The 26,184-nt window shown below is 42.5% G+C and overlaps 1 protein-coding gene across 4 annotated transcripts in view; it reads left to right on the top strand.

The window, feature by feature from the left end:
* The first annotated feature begins 11,208 nt into the window (after positions 1-11,208).
* The window catches only part of PTPRZ1 (protein tyrosine phosphatase receptor type Z1), a 160,571-nt gene continuing 145,595 nt past the window's right edge, over positions 11,209-26,184 (top strand). For 2 of the 4 annotated variants that reach the window (XM_038753284.1, XM_038753285.1), the window contains exon 1: positions 11,209-11,569. In XM_038753284.1, coding sequence (XP_038609212.1) covers positions 11,512-11,569 — 58 coding nt within the window. In that variant the 5' untranslated portion in view covers positions 11,209-11,511. The remainder of the gene's footprint in view (positions 11,570-26,184) is intronic. The other 2 variants (XM_038753286.1, XM_038753287.1) reach the window with 1 other exon arrangement.

Consider the following 26,184-nt stretch of genomic DNA (forward strand, 5'->3'; position numbering starts at 1 on the left):
GCCCCGACAGAGCATGCCCCTAAGATCTGCAGACTCTGAATAAAACAGACTTTCTTTAAAAAGGTGAGAAAGTGGGCATGCCTCCCAGAAGCTATTTGCTTTTGTCTCTTAGGCCCTCAGTGTTTTGGGCTGCCTTTCTTCCTTTCACCTTTATGACCTATCCTCTACTCAGTCTGGAGACACCTTCAGGGTAGGATTAGTGTTGAAAGGTTTCATGGCAGTGGGCTAAGATGTGAGATTTAAAAGAAAACAGCCTGTCTGCTTTATAGACTGGAAGAGGGAGAGATCTGTCCCCTCCCCTCCCCTAGATAGCACAAACCAGTGTCTTGGAGCAAGAGGGCAAAGGAAAGGCACATAACAGATTCCCAAGAGCAAAGAAAGGAGGGAGAAAACAAAAAGGTTGCCTTACAGCTGAAAAGAACACTGAAAGGCAATATTTTATCTGGAAGGTAAGGAAGGCTCTTAAAGCCATTTTCAAAATGCCTGCCCTACTTTCTGTAGTCCACACTATTTGTCTGAGAAGATTGAGGTGCACTACTAACCCACAAGAAACTAAATACAGAACAATAAACACAACTGAAACATTCTTACATTAGCCATTATACTTCACACTACTTTCAGCTGACTAAATATTCAGTTCCCAATCCCTAAATTGGAATCAAGCCCTCGTTGATTAACTAGACTGTAAGCTCCTTGAGGACAAGAATCATGCCCATCAATCAATCAATCCATGGTACTTAACGAATGCTAACTGATGGCAGTGCACTGGACTAAATGCTTGGAAAAGTACAGTACAACAGAGTCAGCTACACGCATTCCCTGATCACAGCCTAGAGGGCTGAGGCCTGAGAGCCTGGAGCTAACAGGGCAACCATGGGAGACTGTCTGGCTTCAAAGATCAGGGACAAGAGCAGGAATGCATGAAATAGACTGGGCATTTCTGCTCATTGCTATTATTCCGAATTATACAACCGACTCCCTGATATTCCCAGTTCTCCATCTGGAGAGTGGAGAGAACACTAACATTTTAAATAAAGTATTTTGCAGTGCTCTGTTCCCCAGAAGTGCCAAATATTCTTTCAACATAGAGCAATCTGTCTGAGGCTCTGTCACAAATCTCTTAAGCTTCAAACAAATAAACCTCACCCCATAGCCACCAAGAATCATAATTCCAATGGGTAAACAGAAACATCAAGTAAGCAAATTTTCCAAGATCTCAGCAGACCATTTCATATTTCTAAATGTTACTTAAACAATGGTCTTCTTGGGAAGGAAATGAAAATTTGGAAGACCTCTGACAGCCAAATCAAACACCCCAAATTATCCAAATCAAGGCTGTACCATTGGAAGTGCCTTGACTGCACCCACTGTTTCAGTCTCCTTTTCAAGTCACTCTGATTTTCCACCTACAGTAGAATGATAGCTTCCAATGAAAAAAAAAATCTAGGGAGAATAGTGGTTTTGAAAGAATCTCTTCTGCTGACACTGGAATAACAGTGTTATGTTGGCAAAACCTACAGTTTTTTGTAGCCTCTTACAAGAATTTACAAGGGGCTGATGCTCTCAATTTAGACAAAATGGTGTCAAAGAGAAAATTAGTTGATTTTAAATGTTGAATTAGATCTCAATATGCCCCCCCTTACCTCCAATTCAAGATCTTTAAAGAGCCCAAATCATAGGTTGGGAAGCTTATTCTAAGCATAAAGAGTCTGACCTAATGTTGATTGGAGAAACAGGGGAGCTCCCCAAAAAAGTGAAATAACTTATTTTGCTCAAGTTAACAGGGTAACAGGAATAATTTCTTAGCCTATGTAAACACTATAGTAACACATTTAACCTAAAAAGGTGGATGATTGGGTGGATTGCCCCCAAATACAAGATCAATTCATTAAATCGGTTTAAAAGCTATTTCAGGAATGGAATACATATTAGGCTTTTTACTAGGAAGAGTGAACATTTAAGCTCACCACTTTGCCCACCAAATACATTCTTGTAACTGGCCCAAATGCACATAGCACCCTAAAATGGAATTTATTCATAAGACATTATAACATAAAAACATGCTCCTCCTTTTCCCAACTAGAACTCTCTTTGCTTTGAGAGAGTGAAATGGTTTGAAAACAGAACAAAATATAATTTAAATGTATAAGATTTGGCACCCAGAAAAGTAAGAGCCTTTTTGGAAAAAAAAAAGATATTTGTTACATGCTTACTGTATGTCAAGCACCAGTCTAAGTACTGGCGTAGATACAAGCTTATTAGGTTGGACATAGTACCTGTCCCACATGGGGCTCACAGTCTGTGTTGGAAGGAGGAGGACTTAATCCTCATACTACAAAGTCACTGAGGCACAGAGAAGTGAAGTGACTTACCCAAGGTCACACAGCGGGCAAAGTGGTGGAACTAAGATTAGAACCCAGGTCCTCTGACACCCAGGCCCATGTTCTATCAACTAGGCCATGCTGCTTCTCTGTGTTTCTCATACTGCTTCCCAAAAACCATTCACATCTTGTACTCAAATGACTTTATATAGAAAACATTAGGATTGCAAACAAGATTAGGCTGCCCAGATGCAATACCAAAATGACACAATGTGGGAAGCTCATTTGTCACAATCCAAAGAATCAACATTGTTTCCTTTGACAAAAAGTTAAAAGAAAGTGCTCTCCCAAAAATGGTTCTTTTTGACCTTCTCATCTTGTAAAAAAATACAAAAAAGTACACAGACAAACAATTTTAGAGGAAGAGAGACAGTGAAAGTGATTGAGAGAAAAGTAAAAGTGGCCTAAAAGACACCACCGGGCCTCCTTTATTGGGTTAAATGTTCCAGATAAACTGCAAAGAAAAGGAAAAACTCAATTTGAGTCAAAAAAGGATTTTAAGAGCCCCCAAAAGTTTAACTTGGTTCAGGAGGAGGCACAAGAGGACTCAAAATGAACAAACAATAAAAAAGAGAGAATGGGCGTATTCACAAGACAAATGAAAAACTCAAGATTGAAAAGAAGAGAACTGTCGAAGACTCAGATTACATAATGAAAAATGAAGTGTTTGACAAAGGACTCGAGGGCTGTGACCCAGCTGACACAGTGAAAAGACAGAAAAGAAATAGAAGCCAAAGAAATACTCTCCCCTCACACAGAAAGTTTTCTCCTGCAATTCTTTCTGTTTTCTTTTAAATTCAATCCATTTTCAGGTAAGAGGAAAGTTTATTGAAGTGGTTGACTGGGCAAATTTCTCTTATAAATGTTATAACAAATCCATTTTTTGATATCTTGGCAACATCTTGAATTCATCAGTTTGATGAAACCTCTCCCTTCCAAATATTCCTCAAGGTAATTTAGTGACCAAATTATCATAATAATAACAATAATAATGGCATTTATTAAGCACTTACTATGTGCAAAGCACTGTTCTAAGCACTGGGGAGGTTACACGGTGATCAGTATGGCTCAGTGGAAAGAGCACGGGCTTTGGAGTCAGAGGTCATGGGTTCAAATGCCGGCTCCGCCACTTGTCAGCTGTGTGACTTTGGGCAAGTCACTTAACTTCTCTGGGCCTCAGTTACCTCATCTGTAAAATGGGGATTAAGACTGTGAACCCCCCTTGGGACAACCTGATCACCTTGTAAACTCCCCAGCGCTTAGAACAGTGCTTTGCACATAGTAAGTGCTTAATAAAAGCCATTATTATTATTATCAGGTTGTCCCATGTGGGGCTCACAGTCTTAATCCCCATTTTACAGATGAGGTAACTGAGGCACGAGAAGTTAAGTGACTTGCCGAAAGTCACACAGCTGACAAGTGGCGGAGCCGGGATTTGAACCCATGACCTATGACTCCAAAGTCCTTGCTCTTTTCACTAAGCCACGCTGCTTCTCTAGATGGTAATACTTCTACATAATTTACTTACTTTACAGTACTTTATAGTACAGTACAGTACTTTACAGTACTTCTAAATATTATCTGATGGTAATACTTCTAAAGTTCCAATAGTCATCGCAAGTCTACTGAATGATAGTGCAAAAATGATATTAAACTCTCATTGTAACCCACCAGCCTTTCACTCTCAAATTTGATTACCTCTCTCTTGGCTGATAGTGAGGGAAATGTCACTTTCAGCTTTAGATCTTTCATCAACCTCTTTTATGTCCTGGTGATGGATAAAGGTTGGAATGGGCTGCCTACTCTAACTGCTAGTAGTCACCATCAGCAACATCATTTTCCAACTCGAGAAAAACTCTATAACTGGTCTGAAATGCAAAGGGTTTTTTTCTACATAGAATGAAACACAGGGCTTTGAAGAGAAAACACTGAAAAAATAAAGCAGCAGCAATGGAACACTGTGAATGCTAAACTGAAATAACTAAATAAAATAGCTTAGTCCTGCAAAAGAAATTCTACCACTAACTTTCCTTGATTTCCACTCACTAAAATATTGAAAAATATCCATCAGTTTTAACTTAGGCTTTGAAGCTAAAGTTTGAGCGCTTACAGTTTTCTAGCCTGTGTGCTCCTCCTCTAGATTGTAAGCTCCTTGTGGGCAGGGAATATGTCTACCAGCTCTGTTATCCTGAACTTTCCCAAGATTTAGTACAGTGCTCTGCACTCAGTAAACTCTAAATAAATTACTGATTGATTGATTAAGAAAATCATAGAATAGAGTCTGAGAGCATGGTAATTGATGGTATTTTTATTCTCCAGAAAGACAATCATTTTTTCTCAGATTTTGAACACAATTTATGTTTTTTTCCAGTGTTGGCTCCAAAAACTATTGACTTAACCTGGCCTTAACTGCTCCAGTACATTCTTTTTTTTTAAAGAGTTAATGAAAGTAGTATTATACTAAAGGATTCATAAACCAAGTATAAGCAACATTTGTATGCGTGTTAACTTGAAAATGGAACATCATGGAATGATTAACAATGACTCGTGATGGTTAATACTCAAGTTATGGAAAGAAAGACACTAATCTTTGTTTTCTCACTTTCCTTTGTATCAGTAAATTAATAGTATTTATTAAGTGTTTGCTTTTTGTGGAGCATTCATTCATTCGTATTTATTGAGCACTTACTGTATGCACAGCACAGTACACAATAATAATAATAATGGCATTTATTCAGTGCTTACTATGTGCAAAGCACTGTTCTAAGCACTGGGGAGGTTACAAGGTGATCAGATTGTCCCACAGGGGGCTCACAGTCTTTATCCCCATTTTCCAGATGAGGTAACTGAGGCACACAGAAGTTAAGTGACTTGCCCAAAGTCACACCGTTGACAAGTGGCAAAGCCAGGATTAGAATCCATGACCTCTGACTCTAAAGCCCATGCTCTTTCCACTAAGCCATGCTGCTTGCCATCCATACCCCTATTCATCCATCCATCCATCCTTCCCCCATCCATCCATCCATCCCCCATCTGTACATCACCTCCTGTTCATCCATCCATCCCCACTCCCGCAATGACTGTCACTGAAATCCTGCAAAGCCACCGGGCTGCTTCCAGATTCAGGGCTGGCCCCGCCACTGCTAACCCTCAGTGGACAGAACCAGCCTGGACACCGACACTTTCCAGTGCTTGCTGGGAGGAGGAAGGGCATGAGTCAATGGCAAGAGAGATAATAATAATAATGATGGCATTTGTTAAGCCCTTACTATGTGCAAAGCACTGTTCTAAGCACTAGATGAATATGAGGCAGTGAGTAGGTTGGCTTGAGAGGAACAAAGTATGTGAGCCAAAGATCAGTAGTTGATGCTTGATGGGGAGAGGAATCGGCAACCATTAGAGGATTTTGAGGAAGGGTGAGATATGAGCAAAAGCATGTTTTAGAAAATGATCAGGAAGTGAAGTGAAGGCTGGAGTGGAAAGGAAAGAGGTTGGAGGCAGGGAGGTCTGTAAGGAGGCTTAGGCAGGAAAACGAGTCAGGATAAGGCAAGTTATTGGTCCAGCACGATGGTGGTATGGATGCAGAGGAAGGGGTAGATTCTGAAAACATTATGAAGAAAGAACCAGCAGGATTTGGTGTCTGACTGAATATGCAGATTGAAGATAGGAGTCAAGGATAATGCCAAGATTGTAGCCTTTATAGACCAGGAATTATGGTGATGATGTCAACAATGATGGGAAAGTTAGTTGGCGGAGAGGATTTGGGAAGGAAGAGGAGTTAATTTTGGTCATGTTGAGGTTGAGGTGTTGGCAGGACATCCACATAGCAATGCCCTGGGGGAAGTTAGAGATGCAAGATTACAGAGGAAAGAGTTCGAAGCTTGTGAGGTAAATATCAACAAAAGTGACTACTGATAATGACTAGCTAGTGCATAGGGATATCCAACAAACAAAAGCTTGTGCAGGGAATTGGTTTTTCTTCTCCCACTCATGGCTAATTTTCACTGCCGGAAGCAGCATGACTCAATGGAAAGAGCACAGGCCTTGGAGTCAGAGGTCAGGGGTTCAAATCCCTGCTCCACCAACTGTCAACTCTGTGACTTTGGGCAAGTCACTTAATTTCTCTATGCCTCAGTTACCTCATCTGTAAAATAGGGATTAAAACTGTGAGCCCCCCGTGGGACAACCTGATCACCATGTAACCTCCCCAGTGCTTAGAACAGTGCTTTTCACATAGTAAGAGCTTAACAAATACCATCATTATTATTATTATAATCCCTAGCAGGTATAGGATTGTTTGGCTACCCTCCCAGTTTACATCACTTGATGTTAATGGTCACTGGTGAATGTTAACAATCCCTGATTTACTTGTGTCAAGACTTTTACCACTAGTTTGGTTTTCCCTTATTCCAAAGTTTTACTGTCCTAGTGTCTTTCAATATGACATCTGAAATTTCCAAGTCCGTTAAATTCACCACCTGGCCCAGTATACTTGCTCATTAAGGCTCTAAGACAACCAAGGGTAAGTGACAGCCTGTGAAAAAAGTTTGACAGGCTGCTGAGGGATCCAATTAAAAAAGGCAGTGAGGACTTTCTTTCAAAAGTGACCCCAGCTCTGAACCATAAAGTTTGTGAACACAGTTTCACTTCAAATTGATGAAACTCTCCATTATGGATTTCCTCATGTCTTCAGATTGAAACAGACTGAAATTACACCCTACCTTTTCTTAATTCTGAAATGAAAGTGGAGTTTTCTCATTCTGAGTGACACTTAGACTAGGGGTGGGTCATTATTTCTGGACTACTGATCAATCTGGGGCTGAGGATTCAAAAGGACTGGGGATGGGAAAGTTTCAGGGGCAGAAGTGCAGCCACTTGCACCTGCTCTGCGGCTCCATCCTGGCTCAGAGGTTACAGCGAGTAGACTCCTCTCGTTACTATCCTTGGGATGGGAGAGGATGTTGCTAGCTGGTTCATTTGGAGTGAAATACTAGCTCCAGTGAGGGGAAATTGTTAGTACATAACCAGGCCATATCCAGCCTGTCGGTAGTACTTTACCCACCCCTTTACTCAGACATCAGAAGCCAGAAAAGACTTCTCTACAGACATAGTCTACATGCACCTGTCCCAAAAGCATTCCTCTGGAATCAGTCTCACAATTCTTCTTACCACCAAGCCATCTCTACTTGGCTGTCTTACCAGCACCTCAAACTCAACATGTCTGAAAATGAACTAAACCTCCTCCACCTCCTCAATTTTCTAGCTGTGTTGGTAACATCACCCACCTCCCTGAACCAGAAACCTACGACCTTGGCACCATCCGTGACTCCTCAGTGTCTTTCAGTCCTCACATTTACTCATATAGTGCAAATCCTGCTGGCTCTTTCTCTAAAACATTTCCTGGATTTTCTACTTCCTCTCTACCCAAACTGCTACCACTCTGATTCAAGCTCTCTTCGTATTACGATGAGATACTTAATCAGCCATCTCAGGAGTCTACCAGTTTCCAGTTTCTCCCCCACTTCCCGCACATCACATGCTGCTGCCCTAACCATTTTCTTAAAATGTCACTGTGCACACAGTTCTCTATCCCTCATTAAACCTCCAACAGCCACCTAATTCCCTTCACAGCTAGCAGGAATACTTTAAAATTGACTTCAACTCCTTCCACCGACTTTCTCCTTTTTACATACCAACTCTTTTCACCAGCTTAATCTCCACTCCTCCTAGGCTCACCTTCTAACTGCACTTTCCTCGTGATTCGCCTGCCTCCAACTTATTGCTCACAGTGTTCCTTGTTCCTGGAACACATGCACTTTTAATTCTGCCAGCCACAGCTCTCCCCATCTTTGAAGCTCTCCTAAAAATCCCACCTCCTCCAAGAAGTCTTCCTTGATTAATTCCCAACACTATGCCACATAAACCCTCTAACTTCCCTTTACTCTTACGTACTTAACACTAAATTCTCAGCACTTATGTAAACATGTGTACACAGTTGTACAATCAGTTCAACTATTTCATCCTGATATACTTTGCTGGGCTGCTTCATTCATGCTTTTCAGGGTGCTTAATCAGAAGGGAGCAGCAGGAAGATGGGTAGGAAAGGAAGAGTGTAGGAAGAGTGAATGGTGGAGGCTAAGAAAAGGGGAAGGGCAAAGAGGTTGTGGGGCTGAGTATAAAGAAAGAAGGGGAGGAGAGAGAAAAGGCTGGAAGGGTAAAGGGGGAAGGGTGAAGAAAAGAATGGGAAGAAGGGGAGAAAAGGAAATGGAGGGAGAGAGGGAGAGGTGGTGGGGGGAAAGTGGAAGGGAAGGAGGGAAATGGGAAGAAGAGAAGGGAGAAGGAAAGAATGGAGGGAAAGGAGGAGGAAGGGAAGAAGGGAGGAAGGGAGGGGAACAGGGCAAAAAATGGGGAGAGCTAAGACGGGGAAGAGAGGGAAGGAAAACGCTGTTCTACTACAACAAACCCACACAGACTTCACTCCTCTAACGCCAACCTATTCTTTACCTCGATCTCACCTAGTTAGCTGCCTACTCCTTATGCACATTCATTCATTCATTCAATCGATTATGTTTAATGAGTGCTTACTGTATGCAGAACACTGTACTAAGCAAAAGTACGATATTCATTCATTCATTCAATTGTATTTATTGAGCACTTACTGTATGCAGAGCACTGCACTAAACACTTGGGAGAGTACAATACAACAATAAACAGAAACATTCCCTGCCCACCAGGAGCCTAGAGTCTCCCTCTGGTCTGAAACTCCCTCCCCCCTTCATATCCAACACACCACCACTCTTCCCACCTTCAAAGCCCTCCTAAAATCACATTTCCTCCAAGAGGCCTTCCTTGACTAATGCCCTAATTTCCCCTACCAGCTCTTCCCTCTATGCCACCTATAGACTTGGATCTGCATCCCTTAAGCACTTGATATTCACACATTCTCAGTCCCACAGCATTTATGTGCATAGCCTTATATTCAACCATTGCCCTTGTCTTTAATTTATTTACATTTATAATAATAATAATGAAAGTTAAGTGACTTGCGCAAAGTCATACAGTTGACAATTGGCAGTGCCGGGATTTACGCCTGTCTCCCCCTCAAGCCCCCATTTTCCTCTTCTCCTACTCCCCTGTGCATCACTCTTACTTGCTCCCTTTATTCATCCCCCCTCCTAGCCCCACAGCACTTATGAACATACTTGTAATTTATTTATATATATTAATGCCTGTCACCCCCTCTAGATTGTAAGATCGTTGTGGGCAGGGAATGTCACTATTTGTTATTGTGCTGCACTTTCCCAAGTGCGGACACATTCCCTGCCTGTTGTATTGTACTCATCCAGGCACTCAGTAGAGTGCTCTGCATGACTGCAGAGACAATTACTGCGGAGACAACTCTCCACCCAATCAAAGCCCTATTGAAGGCACATCTCCTCCAAGAGGCCTTCCCAGACTAAGCCCCACTTTTCCTCATCTCCCACTCCCTCCTGCATCCCCTGACTTGCTCCCTTTGCTCTTCCCCCTCCCAGCCCCATAGCACTTATGCACATATCTATGCAATTTTATTAATTTATTTGTATTGGTGTCTGTCTCCCCTCCTCTAGACTGTAAGCTCTTTGTGGGTAGGGAATGTCACTATAGTTGTGCTGTACTTTCCCAAGCGCTTAGTACAGTGCTCTGTATACAGTAAGCGCTCAAAAAAAAAAACTCTTTAATGAATGCTGATTGAATGAATGAATGAAAGCACCTTAGGGGCAGGGAACGTGTCTACCAACAGCATTTGTACTTTCCCACGTGCCTAGTGTAGTGCTCTGCATACAGTAAACCCTCAATAAACACCACCAATCGATTGATTCACTAGGGGAAAAGGGAAGAAGTTAAAAGAGAATGCGAGCTCGTTGTGGGCAGGAAGGTGTCTGTTCTTGCATTGTACTCTCCCAAGCGCTTAGTACAGTGTTCTGCTCACAGTAAGCGCTCAATAAAAACGACTGACAATGAATGAATGAAAGGCAGAGTGGAAAGGAAAGAAGATAAGAGAGAATGTGAGCTCGCTGTGGGTGGGAACGTGTCTGTTTGTTGCACTCTCCCAAGCGCTTAGTATAGTGCTCTGCTCCCAATAAGATCTCAATAAATACGATTGAATGAATGAATGAAAGGCAGGGGGGAAAGGGAAGAAGGTAAGAAAGATTGCGATCTCGTGGTGGACGGGAACGTCTGTGGTCCTACTGTACTTTCCCAAGCGCTTAGTACAGTGCTCTGCTCCCAGTAAGCGCTCAGTTAAAACGACTGAACGAATGAAAGAAAGGCAGTGGGGGAAAGGGAAGAAGGTAAGAGGGAATGTGAGCTCATCATCATCAATCGTATTTATTGAGCGCTTACCATGTGCAGAGCACTGTACTAAGCGTTTGGGAAGTACAAATTGAGCTCGTTGTGGGCGGGAACGTGTCTGTTTGTGGTTCTCTCCTAAGCGCTTAGTACAGCGCTCTGCTCCCAATTAGCGCTCAATTAAAACGACTGAACGAATGAAAGAAAGGCAGTGGGGGAAAGGGAAGAAGGCAAGAGGGAATGTGGGCTCGTTGTGGGCGGGAACGTGTCTGTTTGTGGTTCTCTCCTAAGCGCTTAGTACAGCGCTCTGCTCCCAATTAGCGTTCAATAAAAACCATTGAATGAGTGAAAGAAAGAAGGGGAGGAAGAGGGAAAGAAGAAGGGAGGAGAAAAGGGCAGGGCAGTTGAGGCTGAGAGGTGGTTTTCATCCTCCTTCCTCCGTTTGAGCCCGGAAAAGCGTGGCGGCAGGGAGGGTCCCGGCTGGATCCTCCCTCTCCTCTTCCTCCTCCTCCTCCTCCTCCCCTTCCCCCCTCCCCCCTACACACACAGACACACTCACACCTACCCAGAGCGCAGCGCTGCGGAGCCAGTGCGAGCGGAGATCGGGAGAGCAAATCCTCCCGGGCCCCCCCGGCTCCGCATCCCCTTTCCTGCAGCCCCCCAAGCCTTCTCCTCCTCCTCCTCCTCCTCCTCCTCCTCCTCCTCCTCCTCCTCCTCCTCCTCCCGGAGCATCAGCAGCAGCAGGAGCCGGCGAGGCCTCGGGGGAAGAGGTTGGAAAAGGGGGGCCCGGGACGGTTTGGACATGCTAATCCTCGGGCGCCTCCTCGCCTGCCTGCAGCTCTGCTGGATCTGCCGAGTCGGTGAGTAATAATGATAACCACGGTATTTGTTAAGCGCTTACTATGTGCCAAGCACTGTTCTAAGCGCTCTGGCAAGGGGGGTGAGATGCCAGCAGCGCCTGTAGCCTACCCTAAATGCCCCACAGGAACCTGCAGGCGCCTCCTGGATGGGCTCGGATCCCCACTTGTCCCCCAGATGCCTCCCCTTCTTGCCTTAATAATAATGATGGTATTTGCTGATCTGCTAAGCGCCGGGGTAGAAACAAGGTAATCGGGTTGTCCCACGTGGGGCTCACGGACTTAATCCCCCTTGTGCAGATGAGGTGACTGAGGCACAGAGAAGTTAAGTGACTTAACTCCCCCTTTTAGACTGTGAGCCCACTGTTGGGTAGGGACTGTCTCTATATGTTGCCAATTTGTACTTCCCAAGCGCTTAGTACAGTGCTCTGCACATAGTAAGCGCTCAATAAATACGATTGATGATGATGATGACTTCCTAAAGTCACCCAGCTGATAAGTGGCGGAGGCGGGATTAGAACCCACGACCTCTGACTCCCAAGCCCGGGCTCTTTCCACTAAGCCACGCCGTTTCCCTGCAGGATCGGCGGTGGGGTGGGGGCGCTGGGAAAGCCCCTGCCCCTTTGCGAACAAGAGTATTTGTTAAGCGCTTACTACGTGCCAAGCACTGTTCTGAGCACTAGGTTAGATACACGGTAATCAGGGTGGACACAGTCCCCGTCCCACATGAGGCTTATACTCATAATCCCCATTTTAGAGATGAGGTACCTGAGGCACAGAGAAGTGAAGTGATTTCCCCAAGGTCACACAGTAGACAAGTGGCAGAGCGGGATTAGAACCCACGACCTCTGCCTCCCAACCCCGTCTCTTGCCACTAGGCCATGCCTCTTTCCCAAACTATGTCGAAGGGGGCATTTAGTAGGAAGGAGCTCACCCCGGGACGCCTGATCCTCCACGTGCCCTTTAGGTCGGGGCTGTTTAGGGGGCGATGGGTCACTCCTACTCAAGAAGCGACATCCTCGTGCTAATTCATAGGCTGCTAATAATTCCCTTTCCCGAACAAGCCGCACGACCGTGAATGCTGCCCCTGTCTGACTCGGAAAGGCTCAGAGGGAGGGGAGACCACAAGCGGTTAGCCGATTGGGTTAGTTGCTGCCTGCACATCCCTAGATTTAGTCGTGTCCAAGTTCCCCTGGTTCCAACCAAAAGGCAGAGTTCATTGTCAAAGCCTAAGGTTAAGAAATAGAGGCATAGCCCCTCGCCTCCCTTCCAATTTATTCAACAGTTCTGTTGCTACTACCGGGGAGCCAAGGGGTCGCTGGAAAAGTCTCAGAAAAAAAGGCCTGTTATTCCATTTACGAATGCATCCATCCATCATGCATTCATTCCACCCATTCCTCCAGAACACGACGGTCAAATTTAATTAGTTGTTCTCCCCTGGCACAGTGGGCATTTCTAATTTGTTCATTCTAGAGCAATCAACACAGTGTTCGCATGTGTGACAGATTTCAGTTGTGCTAATCATCTAGGAGCAGAATGGCATGTCCTGTTTCACACTGATTCTTAGGAGCAGAGGAAAAGCACACTTTCTGAATATAAAGGGTTTTGGTTTTTTGGGTTGCTTTTTCTTTGCCCTGATCCAAAAACACATAGCTGTAGCTGGGATAGTAACTTCCACGTCAATTGAGATTAGAAAATTTTGATTGTCAAGTTTCAAGCTCTGGGGATAAAGATCGCTTCAGTTGTTTATAAACAAATCATTAGGGTAGGATTTGTTCTCAATCAAGTTGGCATTGTGCTGCGTTTGGCACAACAAAGCTTCAAAAACAGTTCACTGTTGTCTGCTAATAGAATTTTATTGACATGCCAGTGAACTGTACCTCTATGCAACCAGACAAATGGTAAGGGTTCAGATATAAAATATGGGTATCCCCGATATTTAGACTTTTTGGTGCATCTTTGGCATCCAAAAACTATAATTTTAATAAAAATATTAACTTCTGAGTTTTGAAAAAATTATAATTTTGTACGGAACCTGTAGAGTTCTCGATGATTAACCCACTGAAAGCCCACAGCTAACACTGTCCAATTAAAGTTCTCATGAATTATTTAAAGTAAAACTCATTATAGTTAAGGTGGAACCAAGTATTATTTCCAGTAGCCCAGACTATGTCTTGTATGTAAGATTATTCCTGGTTCTAAGCAATGGAATGATATTATCCAGAGCCTGCCTGTCTGTGGTTATACAAATATCTGTTGATTTGCTTTTAGCAGGAAAGAAAGAGGAAAATTAGTTGTTAACAAAATAGCATTATACAGAATGTTTGAGCCACTATGAATGCTAATTTATGAAGTTTTTAATTCTTCCTTGGCAACCTAAAATTCAGGTGTAAGCAATCAGGGTAATTGATTAAGGAGTTTTAAGTACAAGATCCTGTGCAGGAAATCAAAGCACTTTACTTCTAGGCCAATTAAAATGAAAACATTTACCTTGTTATCTACCTCCCATCCCAACACTATTGCTTTTCAGCTGTACTGAAGGAGTCCACTTTCTCAGATGTGATGGATGACTCCTTCCAGGAGGATAATTTTTCTTTAATTAAATCAGAGAGTGGGGATTGTGATTTTCTTTTTTTTCCCCCTCTTCCTGATTGCCTTGCAATCTAATAAATCAAGACTCCAGATTCTTTCCCTTCTAGGTGACATCCGGAATAGGCATTATTTTTTGAGACTTGCTCTGTCATGCAGGTTCAAAAGGAATTTAACCTATGGTTCATCAGTGGTGTTTATTGAGCTCTTAATGTAGGGTTCAGTACTAAATTCTTGGGAGAGTACAATAGAGTTGGTAGGCTTCATCCCTCCCCTCAAAGAGTTTACAGTTTATTAGGATTATAACCACAAGTTGCTTAAACTAGGTTCAGCTGTGGGAGAGTTGAGTGTGTTAAGAAAATTTTCACAGTTGGACTAGGGCCAAAGTTAACTTTCTGTGTCCAGAATAAGCAAGGAAGGACAGAAGACATTGATCTTTACCACTGCTATAGAAATTCAGTACACGGGGCTGACCACTCATCTTCCCACCTCAGGAGATGCCACTTTCTCTAATGGAGAATGACAAAGTGGGCCATTACTGTAGTTCATTTAGAGCTCTTGTCTCCCGAAACGCAGAAAGTCACTGATGCTCCTGACCATCTCCATCACTGAGACTATTGAGAATGCTTAGTGTGTTGTACTTTTAGCCAAAGAAATGTCAAGATCTAATATCCTGAAAGCAATCTTGTGGCTCAAAATTAAACCCACCCAACTAATTTCTGATGCACAGAAAGGCAATTCTGGAGGTGGCTAATTTATCTGTGTCATATCCTTCAAAATCTCTGGGTATTTAATTGATCATCTCTTTGAACTAAACATTACCATCTCTCTATTCTTCCTATTGGATTTCCTTTTTAGAAAGTGGCTTCAAATATATTTTTAAGAAAATGCATTTCTCAGTTTAGCTGGGTCATGTAAGAGTCCATGGTAGGCTAGATCATCAGTCCAATTCAGCCTAAGCCAGGTCTACATGTCTGTTTGTCCTAAGTCTAGAGCTGCTTTTTGCATCTGTTTTTGCCAGAGCAAATCATATTGCCTACCTGACACCTGCTCGATGCACAGGATACCTTCTTAGCTTTTATTCACTTGACTTTGACAGCAGGGACCTGATCTCTAGTGCTTGGCATGATTCAGGGTACCATGAGTGATCCAAAGTTAAAATATATGTCACTGTTGCCCAAAGACTTTAGTGGAAAAGGAGGAAAACAGAACTCTGTTAAGTTTACCAGTGGGTGTGGCCGTTGAAGGAGGGGATGACCTAACCAATTGCAGTTATTCAGATAATGTCACCTCACTAGCAAGTATATCTGAGGAGAGGCCCAGCAAAAGGCTTTCTTGTAAGGAAGTGTAAATGTGACTCATGGATGAAAAGCAAATACGAGTTAAGCCGAGGAAACTTTCATTCTAGAGCGTGATTGTGTCTGAGTCAAAGTGATTTCCAAATCTTCCAATTAATTTCACAAATAAGTGCTTTGAGCTTTTAGGCAGAAAAGCACTAGGGTAGACAAAATGCTCATTCCACAATATTAAAAGGGCCATACTCTTCCTCGGTGCTCTGACCACAGACCATTAACCCTCTTTAGGTGAATCGGGGAGCACTGGGTTCACTGTAGCAAGGATTAATTGCTACTTGATGACTCCAAGGACTGAGCTCTTCAATCAGTGGTATTTATTAATTGAGGGACGATGATGCTATCTTTCTACTAGGAAGCCAGAAAGACCAAACCTAATGGTCTTTGAGCCTCCGGTTTCGCTGTCTGACTTCAGATGACAACTCTTAAGGGATAGAATGTCATTTTAGGGTGGTGGGAGCAAGTACTAGAAGGTACTGAAGAGAGACAGATTGTTTTGGAATTTACCTGTGCAGTCTTAGTTGGTGCTGACTTGTATGCTCAGTGGTCAAATGGTCAGTGGACTGATGATGATGTCCTATGTCGTGATCTTCACCTTCTGACTCTGACTCAACTTCTTCGGGTCTGTCCACTCCTTGAACAGCCTTCTATTTTCTGCTTTCCCCTGCTTAAAAACTCATCAGATGCCATCACTGCCCTCAAGATACTAAGTGCCCAGGGGAATTACGAAGGAAGATATCCAAGAAGCTTGCAGTTTAATGGAGGAAACAGATAAAATACCCCCCTCAAAATGAACCAACAATCATTTAAACAATTTTGATAGAGCTCTGAAATAGGAGAGAAAAGTGTATTCAAGAAGAGAAAGGTAAAAGGTGCCTCAGAAGTAGAAGAGTGGTGTGCAGGGAATTTGGGGATACCCAGACTCACCTTTCCCAAAATTTCTGTCTTCCTGCCCTTCCCACTCAATCCATATCAGAGTTGCCAAAGAATAAAAAGCAAGAAGGGTAAAGATGTAATCAAAATGAGCTCTAACTCGAAAGTAAACTAGGTGTCAGATGTTATAACAGGACACACTATTAATGATGTAAATTTCATATTATGAGTGTTCAATTCAGAATCTTGTAGTCCTCCATCAAGATTTAACAGGGCAAATGTATATCCCCTGCTATTTTCCTTTTGAAAGTTAATGTTTTTCAAGAAACTGTACTAAATGTAAAGAGTAGGGAAAGGGAACTATCTTTATGGCATTAAAGGGATTTCTGGAGAAATTCAATGTATGCTGAAAATAAATATGCACTTCAAATGTTGGTGAACAAATCTTAGCAATTCTTGAAATGTAATTTCTGTTCTTATTTTTGCCTACTGCATTGGTTGGCTCAAAAGCATTTCTCTGGAGAGCAAGATGGCTAACAAGTAGTATTATTTCTTCCCTTCCTGAATGTAGCTGTAAGCAGGGTGACTGTACCCCATTTGTGGAAATTTCCATGGCCCCAAAGGAGGTGACATTTACAGCTGATCTCTCAGCACACTAAGGGAAGAGGGGGACCACGCAAAGGTGGGAAGCTAGTTTCAAGGATCATCTGGGATCATCTTCCTAGGCTTAGAGTACCATGTGATGTGACTCGAATTGACCTGGCATCACAAATATTGCAACATCAGTACAATGTTAACAGTGGATTGATGCATCATCCTCTGTAGAGGTGATGGGGAAAGGACCAGAAGAGAAGCGAAAAGTTAGTATTGGGATAAGGTGAACAACTCAGGAGGGAGGAGGTGCACTAGGGTTGGGCAGAGGTGCAGCAACATCTTCCCCCCAGCAAAACACAGTTGTCCTCCACCTCCTCCCCCACCAGTGAATACTGGGCTGTCAGGAGCCGCCTGATCCAAAGACAAGTTTTCCTGGATGGACAGGCTGTTTCCACATCTCAGCCCTTTGGGGCTCTCTCTGTGTTCTGGCATCATGAAAGCTGCCCAGCCTACTTCAGAGACATAATCCATCCCCGCCTGGGAGGCAGGAAGCGTAGTCGATGACAAATTTTGAATTGGATTAAATTTAATCTTGTCCATTTTTTTCCAAAAGGATTGAACTGACCTAGAAAAAGTGGAAGTTGAAAAGAGTATGAATCACTATCTTTTTTTTTTTCTAACCGAGCAAGATATTCAGAGTTATTCCCTTTCCCCCGATCCTAGCTTCTCAGGGGTTGGTTTGGATTACAGATTATCTCTTATCCTCATTTTCCTCCTGCTCCTGTATTTTGACTGTCATTATTCATGAGTACCTCTATCTAAATGAGGCACAGAAGTGAAGCCCGAATCATTCAACTATTTCTTGCTGGTAAAAAAAAAAAACCTAGATGAAGAGATTGAAACTATTGGTTAAAATGAGGCTTGCCATTATCTGTATAACTTGCTTGGCCCTCATTCCCTGGGTTACGACTACAGATGTTTAAAGTTGGTTGTAACTAAGGGTCTCAATTTGCTTCCTGTGACGAATCTCAATCTCATGTCAAATGAGCAGCAAGCTGACATTTCCTCCTGTTACTCTTTTACAGGAAAAAGGGTAAAATTAAATTCCAGAACCCAGGTCCTTTAGTAATTTGAATATTCTGACTTCATTTGCCATTCATCCATTCATTAGCATACATCATTCATGTAGCCTTTTTATGACACATCCTTTTTCTGTCAAGTTGATTTCCTTTCCCACAAGCACAAGCTAGTTGAATTAGTCATTGTACTCCTTAAAACGTGAGTGTGTGGTGGGGAGAGGTGGGGGAAGAGGGGGAAATGGAAGGGAAGATGAGAACAGAGGCAGAGGTGAGAAAAAACAAGGCAGCTAATTCATTGGAGAAGCTAATATGCTGTAATAGAGATGCTTTCTGAAAAGTGTTGAGAAATGAATTTGAGAATATGCTAAATATCTGTGCAGACTGCTTTGGCAGGTACCTATGGACCATTCTATGTAGATTTATTTTATGACTAAAATAATTGAAGACCCAGTCCTGATGTCTCCTGTTTAGTGGGATCAACAATGTGGGGGCTCTAAATAATAAAACATTAATGAGAGCAAAGTTTCACAAGTTTTAGTCAGTCAGGTAAAGTCATTGTTTCTAGCATTGAGCTTCAAGGAGGTATTTGTCTGATATGGAATGAGACATGGGAGGTTTCTTCTGGATCCAGAGGGATTGGGAAAAAACATTTTCTTCACCAGAAATCCAGTCATCTGTGAGCATTAGCAGTCTTGAGCCTTTTCTTGAGTATGATGGGGTTTGCATTTCCTCTTGGGGAAGCACACTCTGAGATGTAGCCATACCAAAAAGGACACCATTCGTTATATGGAATACCAATCCCCAACCCAACCCTGAGTCTCAGGACAGGGAATATGGGCCTGACGAGGGCTGGAAAGGCTAGTCTAGCCCTTGACCACCCTGGCACAAAATGTCCTCCCCACTCAGAAAATCCAGGCTGAGTTGGGCAGAGCATGGTATTTGAGCCTCTCTGAGGTGTTGGGGAAAGTCTGAAATGAGACAAGTGTCCAGGGATGGAAGATTAGAGAACTGCTACCCTGGTCACTGAGTGTGCTGTGAAGCAGTGTGCCCTAGAGGACAGAGCACATGATTGGGAGTCAGGAGACCTTGGTTCTAATCCTGCCTCTGCCATCTCCCTGCTATGTGACCTTGGGCAAGTCACTTAACTTCTCTGGGCTTCAGTTACTTCTTCTGTAAAATGGGGATTAAGACTGTGAGCCCTATGTGGGACATAAACTTTGTCCAAACTAATTAGCTTGTATCGAACCCCAGTGTTTACTACTGTCTCTCTCTCCCCTTCCCCCTTCCTAGATCACAAATGCATTCTATACACATGAGCTTGTGCTGTGGGAAAAATGTTTTCTACTTCATATTATTCTTTAATCCAAAATATGCAGTGAAAACACCTGGTATGGAAGAACTGGATGAACTCACCTGTTTCCATTAGGGGAATCATAAGAACAGGTGGATGATCTTTTAAAGGATGTGCTTCTTAAAATGAACCTTCCTCTGCTTTGTCTTGGAAATCCTCTCATTTTAAGTGATTTAAGTGATTTGGTTCTAAAAATAGTAGCTCTAAATGGTATTCCTACCCCATCTAATTTATTTCTAATAATATAAATCAGGGCTAAGTCCAGTGGTGACTACATGAATCAACTAGGCAAGGAGGGAATTAGTGGGCAGCTGATAGAGACTGGGCGTTGTGGAATTGTCATTGTTATATGTAGGTGGACAGAACCATAGAAGTAAGTGCTTAGTACAGTGCTCTGTACACAGTAAGTGCTCAATAAATATGATTGAATGAATGAATGGTGGATGTAAGGCTTTGGGGTATTTCAACGAGCAGGGCTGCCCTGAGTTGGTGGTGGGAAAAAAAGGTTTTAAATAAGGCTGTCCCTTCTTAGCTGTGGCAACTTCATTCCTGAGTTACAGATCTTATGCCTATTCAAGAATGATACAAAGAGAAGTCTGTGGTTCTTAAATTGCTCTCTTTCATTATCATATGAGTTTTAAATGCTTCAGAGACCTGAGAAATAATCTAGTCCCCCTATCTTTTTGGATACTAGTCCTCTTTCCAATTATCAGTTTTCCCAACTTTCAGAAAAGTTTTATAATTGCCAGTCTACAGGGACTGAGTCCTCACAAAGGGTCTCATATACACATATGTACACGTGTACACACACTCGGCCTTTTCCCCCCATTTTTTCCTCCGCCCCCCACTTCTCCCCCTCTATTTCTACTCCCAGCATATGTGCACGTGTACACACACACTCGGCCTCTTTCCCCCTTTTCTTCCTTCTCCCCCCACTTCTCCCCCTCTATTTCTAGTCCCAGCTCTGCCATTTCCTGCTGTGTGGCCTGGGGCAAGGCAGTTTATCTGAACCTCCTATCCTTCTTTGTAAATTGGCAATTAAATAAATACCTGCTCTCCCTCCCACTTCTCTTGTAAATGGTAAGCTCCTCTGTAGACTGTAAACTCCTTGTAGTCAGGGATCACATCTACCAACTCTGTTGTACTCCCTCACTTAGTATAGTGCTCTACGCCACAGTAAGTGCTCAATAAATATCATTGATTGATTGATTTGGGATAAAAGGGATGTGAGTACAGTGTCAGACCTGATTATCTTGTATCTACCCCAGCACTCAAAGCAGCATTTGGCACATCAGTTCTTAACAAATACTATTATTAGTAGTGGTAATGTTAAGAGACCATCCCTGCTGGGCAGCAGTGGGGCATCCATTATTATAAGATAGCCTTGAAACTAGAAATGGGCTGTGAGTGGCAACCAGCATATCAATGCAGAAGAGAGAAGTAGTGCTGCCTAGTGGGCAGAACATGGCCTTGAGTTAGAAGGACTCTGCCCCATATCTGCTGTGTCACTTAACTTTTCTGTGCCTCAGTTATCCTCTCTCTAAAATGGTGATTTTTCCATGAGCCCTATATGGGGCATGGACTATATTCAACCTGATTAGCTTGTATCTACTCCAGCACTTAGTATAGCACCTGGCACATAGCAAGCACTTAATCAATCAATCAATCGTATTTATTAAGTGCTTACTGTGTGCAAAGCACTGTACTAAGTGCTTGTGAAGTACAAGTTGGCAACTTATAGAGACAGTCCCTACCCAACAGTGGGCTCACAGTCTAGAAGGGGGAGACAGAGAACAAAACCAAACATAGTAACAAAATAAAATAAAATAAACTTAACAAATACTATTTTAAAAAAGAGAGAGTTGATCATGCAGCAGTCCTTTCAGCCATAATTTCTTGCAAGGAAAATCATCCCAATCATCCTCCAAGCATATTTTATTGTCAAAGCTAGAGCTCAAACCCTTGGTTAAGCCCTCATTTCCCCTTTTCATCAGTGTATGCACTTGGGTCTGTATCCCTTAAACACTTTGATATCCATCCCACCACAGCCCCACAGCACTTATGTACATCTGTAATCTGTTCATTTGTAATTTATTTTAATGTCTATCTCTATACTGTAAGCTCCCTGTGAGCAGGGATTGTGTCTATTGTATTCCCTCAAGTGCTTAGAGCAGTGCTCTGAGCATAGTAAGGGGTCAATAAATACCAGTGGTTGATTGAACCTTGTCATGAGCAGAAGCATGGAAAATGACAGACTTTTTGGTGTGTACTTAATGAGTAGTGTGGGACTTTGTAGCCCACTGGATAGAGCACAGGTCTGGGGTCAGAAGGATCTAGGTTGAAATCCTGGCTCTGCCACTTGTCTGCTGTGTGACTTTGAGTGAGTCACTTAACTTCTCCATTCCTTAGTTACCTTATCTGTAAAATGGGGATTAAGACTGTGAGTCCCATGTAGGACATGGACTGTGTCCAACCTGATTTGCTTGTATCTACCCCAGAGCTTAATACAGTGCTTGGCATATAGTAAGCGTTTAACAAATGCCATTAAAAAAATCTCTGCTGCTGGTCCTTTCCTTGTTGGGCAGCAGAGGTCTGGTGTTGGCTGATCAGAACTGACCCAAGGGGAAAGAGAACATACATAAAGTGTGAGCTGAGATGCAGGATCTGGAAAATGAAGAGGCAGTGTTTAGAACTGGATCAGATGGGAGAATGCAGAGAATGTAGAGCTAGCATGTTCTCCACCACATACCGTATACTGGTTCCTTAGCCTGTAAAGCACATTCACACATCTCAGTACAATAACTCACAAAAATGATGTTGCTGTCTACCATTGGAACTTAGCTTCTCTCCCTCCTTTCCTTCCAAGTTTTTAATAATAATAGTATTAAGCACTTACTAAGTGTCAAGCACCATGACAAACAGTGAAATAGATACAAGATAATAAAATGGGTACTTGCCACATGGGGCTCAAAGTTTAAGGCAAGGGAGAATGGGTTTTTTTTCCTTAAACCCCATTTTCAAAAGAGGAAACTGAGGAACAATGAGATCATTCATTCAATCATATTTGAGTGCTTACTGTGTGCAGAGCACTGTACTAAGCACTAGGGAAGTACAAGTTTGCAGCATATAGAGATGGCCCCTACACAACAGCGGGCTCACAGTCTAGAAGGGGGAGACAGACAACAAACCAAAACATATAAACCAAATAAAATAAATAGAATAAATATGTACAAGTAAAATAAATAGAGTAATAAATATGTACAAACATATATACATATATACAGGTGCTGTGGGGAGGGGAAGGAGGTAAGGCGGGGGATGGAGAGGGGGAGAGGAAGTGGGGGGCTCAGTCTTGGAAGGCCTCTTGGAGTCTGGGAAGGCCTCCTGGATGACTTGCCTGAAGTCACACAGCAGGCCAGTGGCAGACATGGGACTATAACCCAGGTCTCCTGATTCCCAGTCCCATGGTCTTTCTGCTGGGCCATGCTGCCTCCCTTCTTGCTGTTTTTCAATGAGAATCTTTTTATTTCAAGGCTCGTCTCAGTTTGTTGATGCCCCAAGGACAGAGCTCGTTTTCATGCACAACACCACACCCAGCTTTCTCCTTTCAAAATTCAAGTGTGCAGGATTCCGTTGCAACATAAAAGAAACTATAACCAGTCAAAACGACCTGCAAGATGCCACATCTCTATAGAATGAACTGAATTCATTTTACTGAATGAAGAACTGGGTTTCTGTGCCACCACTAATTGAATTTCAGACACAGCTGTTGCCTCATTTACATTTTGCTAAAAGATCGTTAAGCAGTACTGCAATGTGCCTAGTTTATGGTTGGCCTGGTTATCATGTATCATAAATCATTCAAAATTTATTAGAATGGTTATTTCTGCCCATTATTTTATTCATAAGACTCCAGGAAGGTGGTATTGAGTTTTCTAGGCATATATGGATTTTAACTTGCTTGTTCTCAAAGGTAATAGATCAGTAATTAAATAGCAAAAATCACATAGACTTGGAAAACTTTGTCCAAGTGAACAATTTTCCCTCAATTAAAAAAAGAAACCCTGACATCCAACAAAAGAGAGGCAATACAATCATTTGTTGGGATTTAAAATAAGTATCCCACCCTGAAACCACTTTGGAAATCCTGGTTGAGCCATCTCATATCTTCCCTTTTTCTTTTCTTTCCCTTTGTGTCTTCTTGGAAACAAATTTATATGTGTGTAACTGAGGTATGTAAAAATAATTCAAAAACCCATTGTTTCCAATGCATCCTTGAATGAAAAAAGATTTAAATACCCTCAACTGTGGCTTTTTAACCTTGTCCCTTTGTCATTTGGTTTACAGTGGACGGAAACTTCCGGCTTGAAAAGATTTTTGTATCTGACCACATACAATGAGCAGATCTTGATAGAGTCCAAAGATTTCATTCCAGGGCCAATAAGAAGCCACTTAATGGAAGGGTGATTCTCTCCATCCATTAATAAATTGCCTGTGTACAAAGGTCGGGAAGGTTCTCCCTTGGCTGTGAGGCAGTTTGCTGAATTGTTCTGTTGATGCCAAGGCTTGCTGTGAAGGGCAAATGAAGCTCCCTGGAGAAGAGATCTTTTTCTAGCTCCACAGAGAGCAATGACTGTGGATGACTTAGACAAGATTGTAACCTCCCACTAAACTGTAAATTCCATGAGGACAGGAGTTGTGTCTACCCACTACTCTCTCAATCACTTAATACAAGGCTCTGCACAGTAAGTGCTCAGAAGCATCCTGGCCCAGTGGATAGAGCATGGGCCTTGGAATCAAAAGGATATGCCACTTGTTTGTTGTGTGATCTTGGGCAGGTCACTTAACTTCTCTGTGCCCCAGTTATCTCATCTTTAAAATGAGGATTAAAACTGAGCCCCATGTGGGACATAGACCGTATCCAACTTGATTAACCTGTATCTACAGTGTATGGCACAAGGTAAGTGCTTAAAAGATACCATAAAAAAGATAAATACATTCTTTCATTCAATTGAATTTATTGAGAATTTACTGTATGCAAAGCACTATACTAAGCACTTGAGGGACCAGGGATTACATTGAGGGATCAGGGAATAATCTGCTGGAGAGCAATTTGAGAGGTTGCATCTTTCCGTATCATCATCATCAATGGCATTTATTGAGAGCTTACTGTGTGCAGACTACTGTGTTGAATGTTTGGGAGAGTACAGTTATAACAGAGTTGGTAGACACACCCCTTGTCCACAGATAATTGCTGAATATGCGTCATCAGCAATGGTTGACCTGTATGTCTTTGGCCGGGATTGTGTCTTGTTTCTTGTCCTCAGCTAGAATTAGTGTATCGATCAACAGTATTTATTGAGCGCTCACTCCATGCAGAGCAATATGCTAAGTGCTCAAGAGAATACAATATTAAAAAGTGGGCAAAACATGATCCCTGCCCTTAAGGAGCATACAATGTAGTGGAGGGAAAGGATACAATCAGTGTTTGTACAATTCCAGTAAGGATTTTTAAAACATTCCTAAATAACACTGCTGTGCTTGAAGCGGGTAACTGGGGATTTGTAAACTGAAGTTCATCTAGACCCTCCCATTAATCCTCCCGGTTTTGAAGTCAGGAAGGATGAAAAGAATCCAAATGGCATGTAGAGGTATTAACTCAGTGTGTGTCTTCCCTGAAGTTACTCACTAGGGATTAACCAAACCAAAATAACAGCAAGATATATGGATATCAAGATGCAGAGAAAGAAATATAATATAAATTATATTATAAATTATTTATATTAATGTCTGTCTCTCCCTCTAGACTGTAAGCTCGTCATGGACAGAGAACATTTCTACCAACTCTACTGTATTCTCCCAAATGCTTAATACAGTGCTCTGCACACAGTAACAACTCAATAAATACCATTGACTGATTGAAATGCTATATGGCATTTTATTGGTAGTCTTACAAACAAGATCCAGAAATACAATGATCTTGACAAATGCTTTTCCACTCCCCTTCTGCCAGGGAAAAAAAAAAACACAAAGGAAGGCATCCACATTCACCTGGCATAGATTGCTGCTTACCTTGTGGCTATTTGCAAGGCTGCAGCAATTGTATAATGGGTTGGAACATCTTTGTGAGCCCTCCCCAGTATTCTTAGCGAGGCATTGTGGTACGAGTCTGAGAGAGGGGACAAAGATCCCCAAATGTTCTTAGCACTTGGAATATAAGGGCGAGAGATCACTGAGCAAGTCAAACATGCAGCTCTTTCCTGAGCCTTACTTTTCAATCCATCCTGAAGAGAGAAGCAGCATGGTATACTAGAAAGAGCATGAGCCAGGGAGTTGGAAGACCTGGGTTCTAATCCTGGTTCCTCCACTTGTCAGCTATTTGACCTTGGGTAAGTCACTTAACTTATTTTTGCCTGAGTTTCCTCACCTATAAATTATCTCCTACTTAGACTGTGAGCCCCACATGAAACAGGGACTGTGTTTAGTACTTAACAAGTAAGTGCTTAAGTAGTAAGCAGTAGTAACTTAACTAGCATTTAACAAGTACCATTAAAAAAAGACATATATTGTGAATGAAGCTCAAGGTCTCATCTCCTCTCTCTCCCACAAAGGATTTTATCCACTGGCCAGTGAAGAGGCTCTTCCCTCTCCTTACCAAGAATCTGATCCATTCTGCTCGGCCTCTCTGCAGTGATAAATAGCATGGGCAGGTCCAATTGCTCAGTACCCTGAGGGATAAAGCAGAACCTGTCAAATTGGGTCCCGCCCATCCCTGCTCCC

Source organism: Tachyglossus aculeatus, chromosome 10 (assembly GCF_015852505.1).
Source record: "Tachyglossus aculeatus isolate mTacAcu1 chromosome 10, mTacAcu1.pri, whole genome shotgun sequence".
NCBI classification, from domain to species: Eukaryota; Metazoa; Chordata; class Mammalia; order Monotremata; family Tachyglossidae; genus Tachyglossus; species Tachyglossus aculeatus.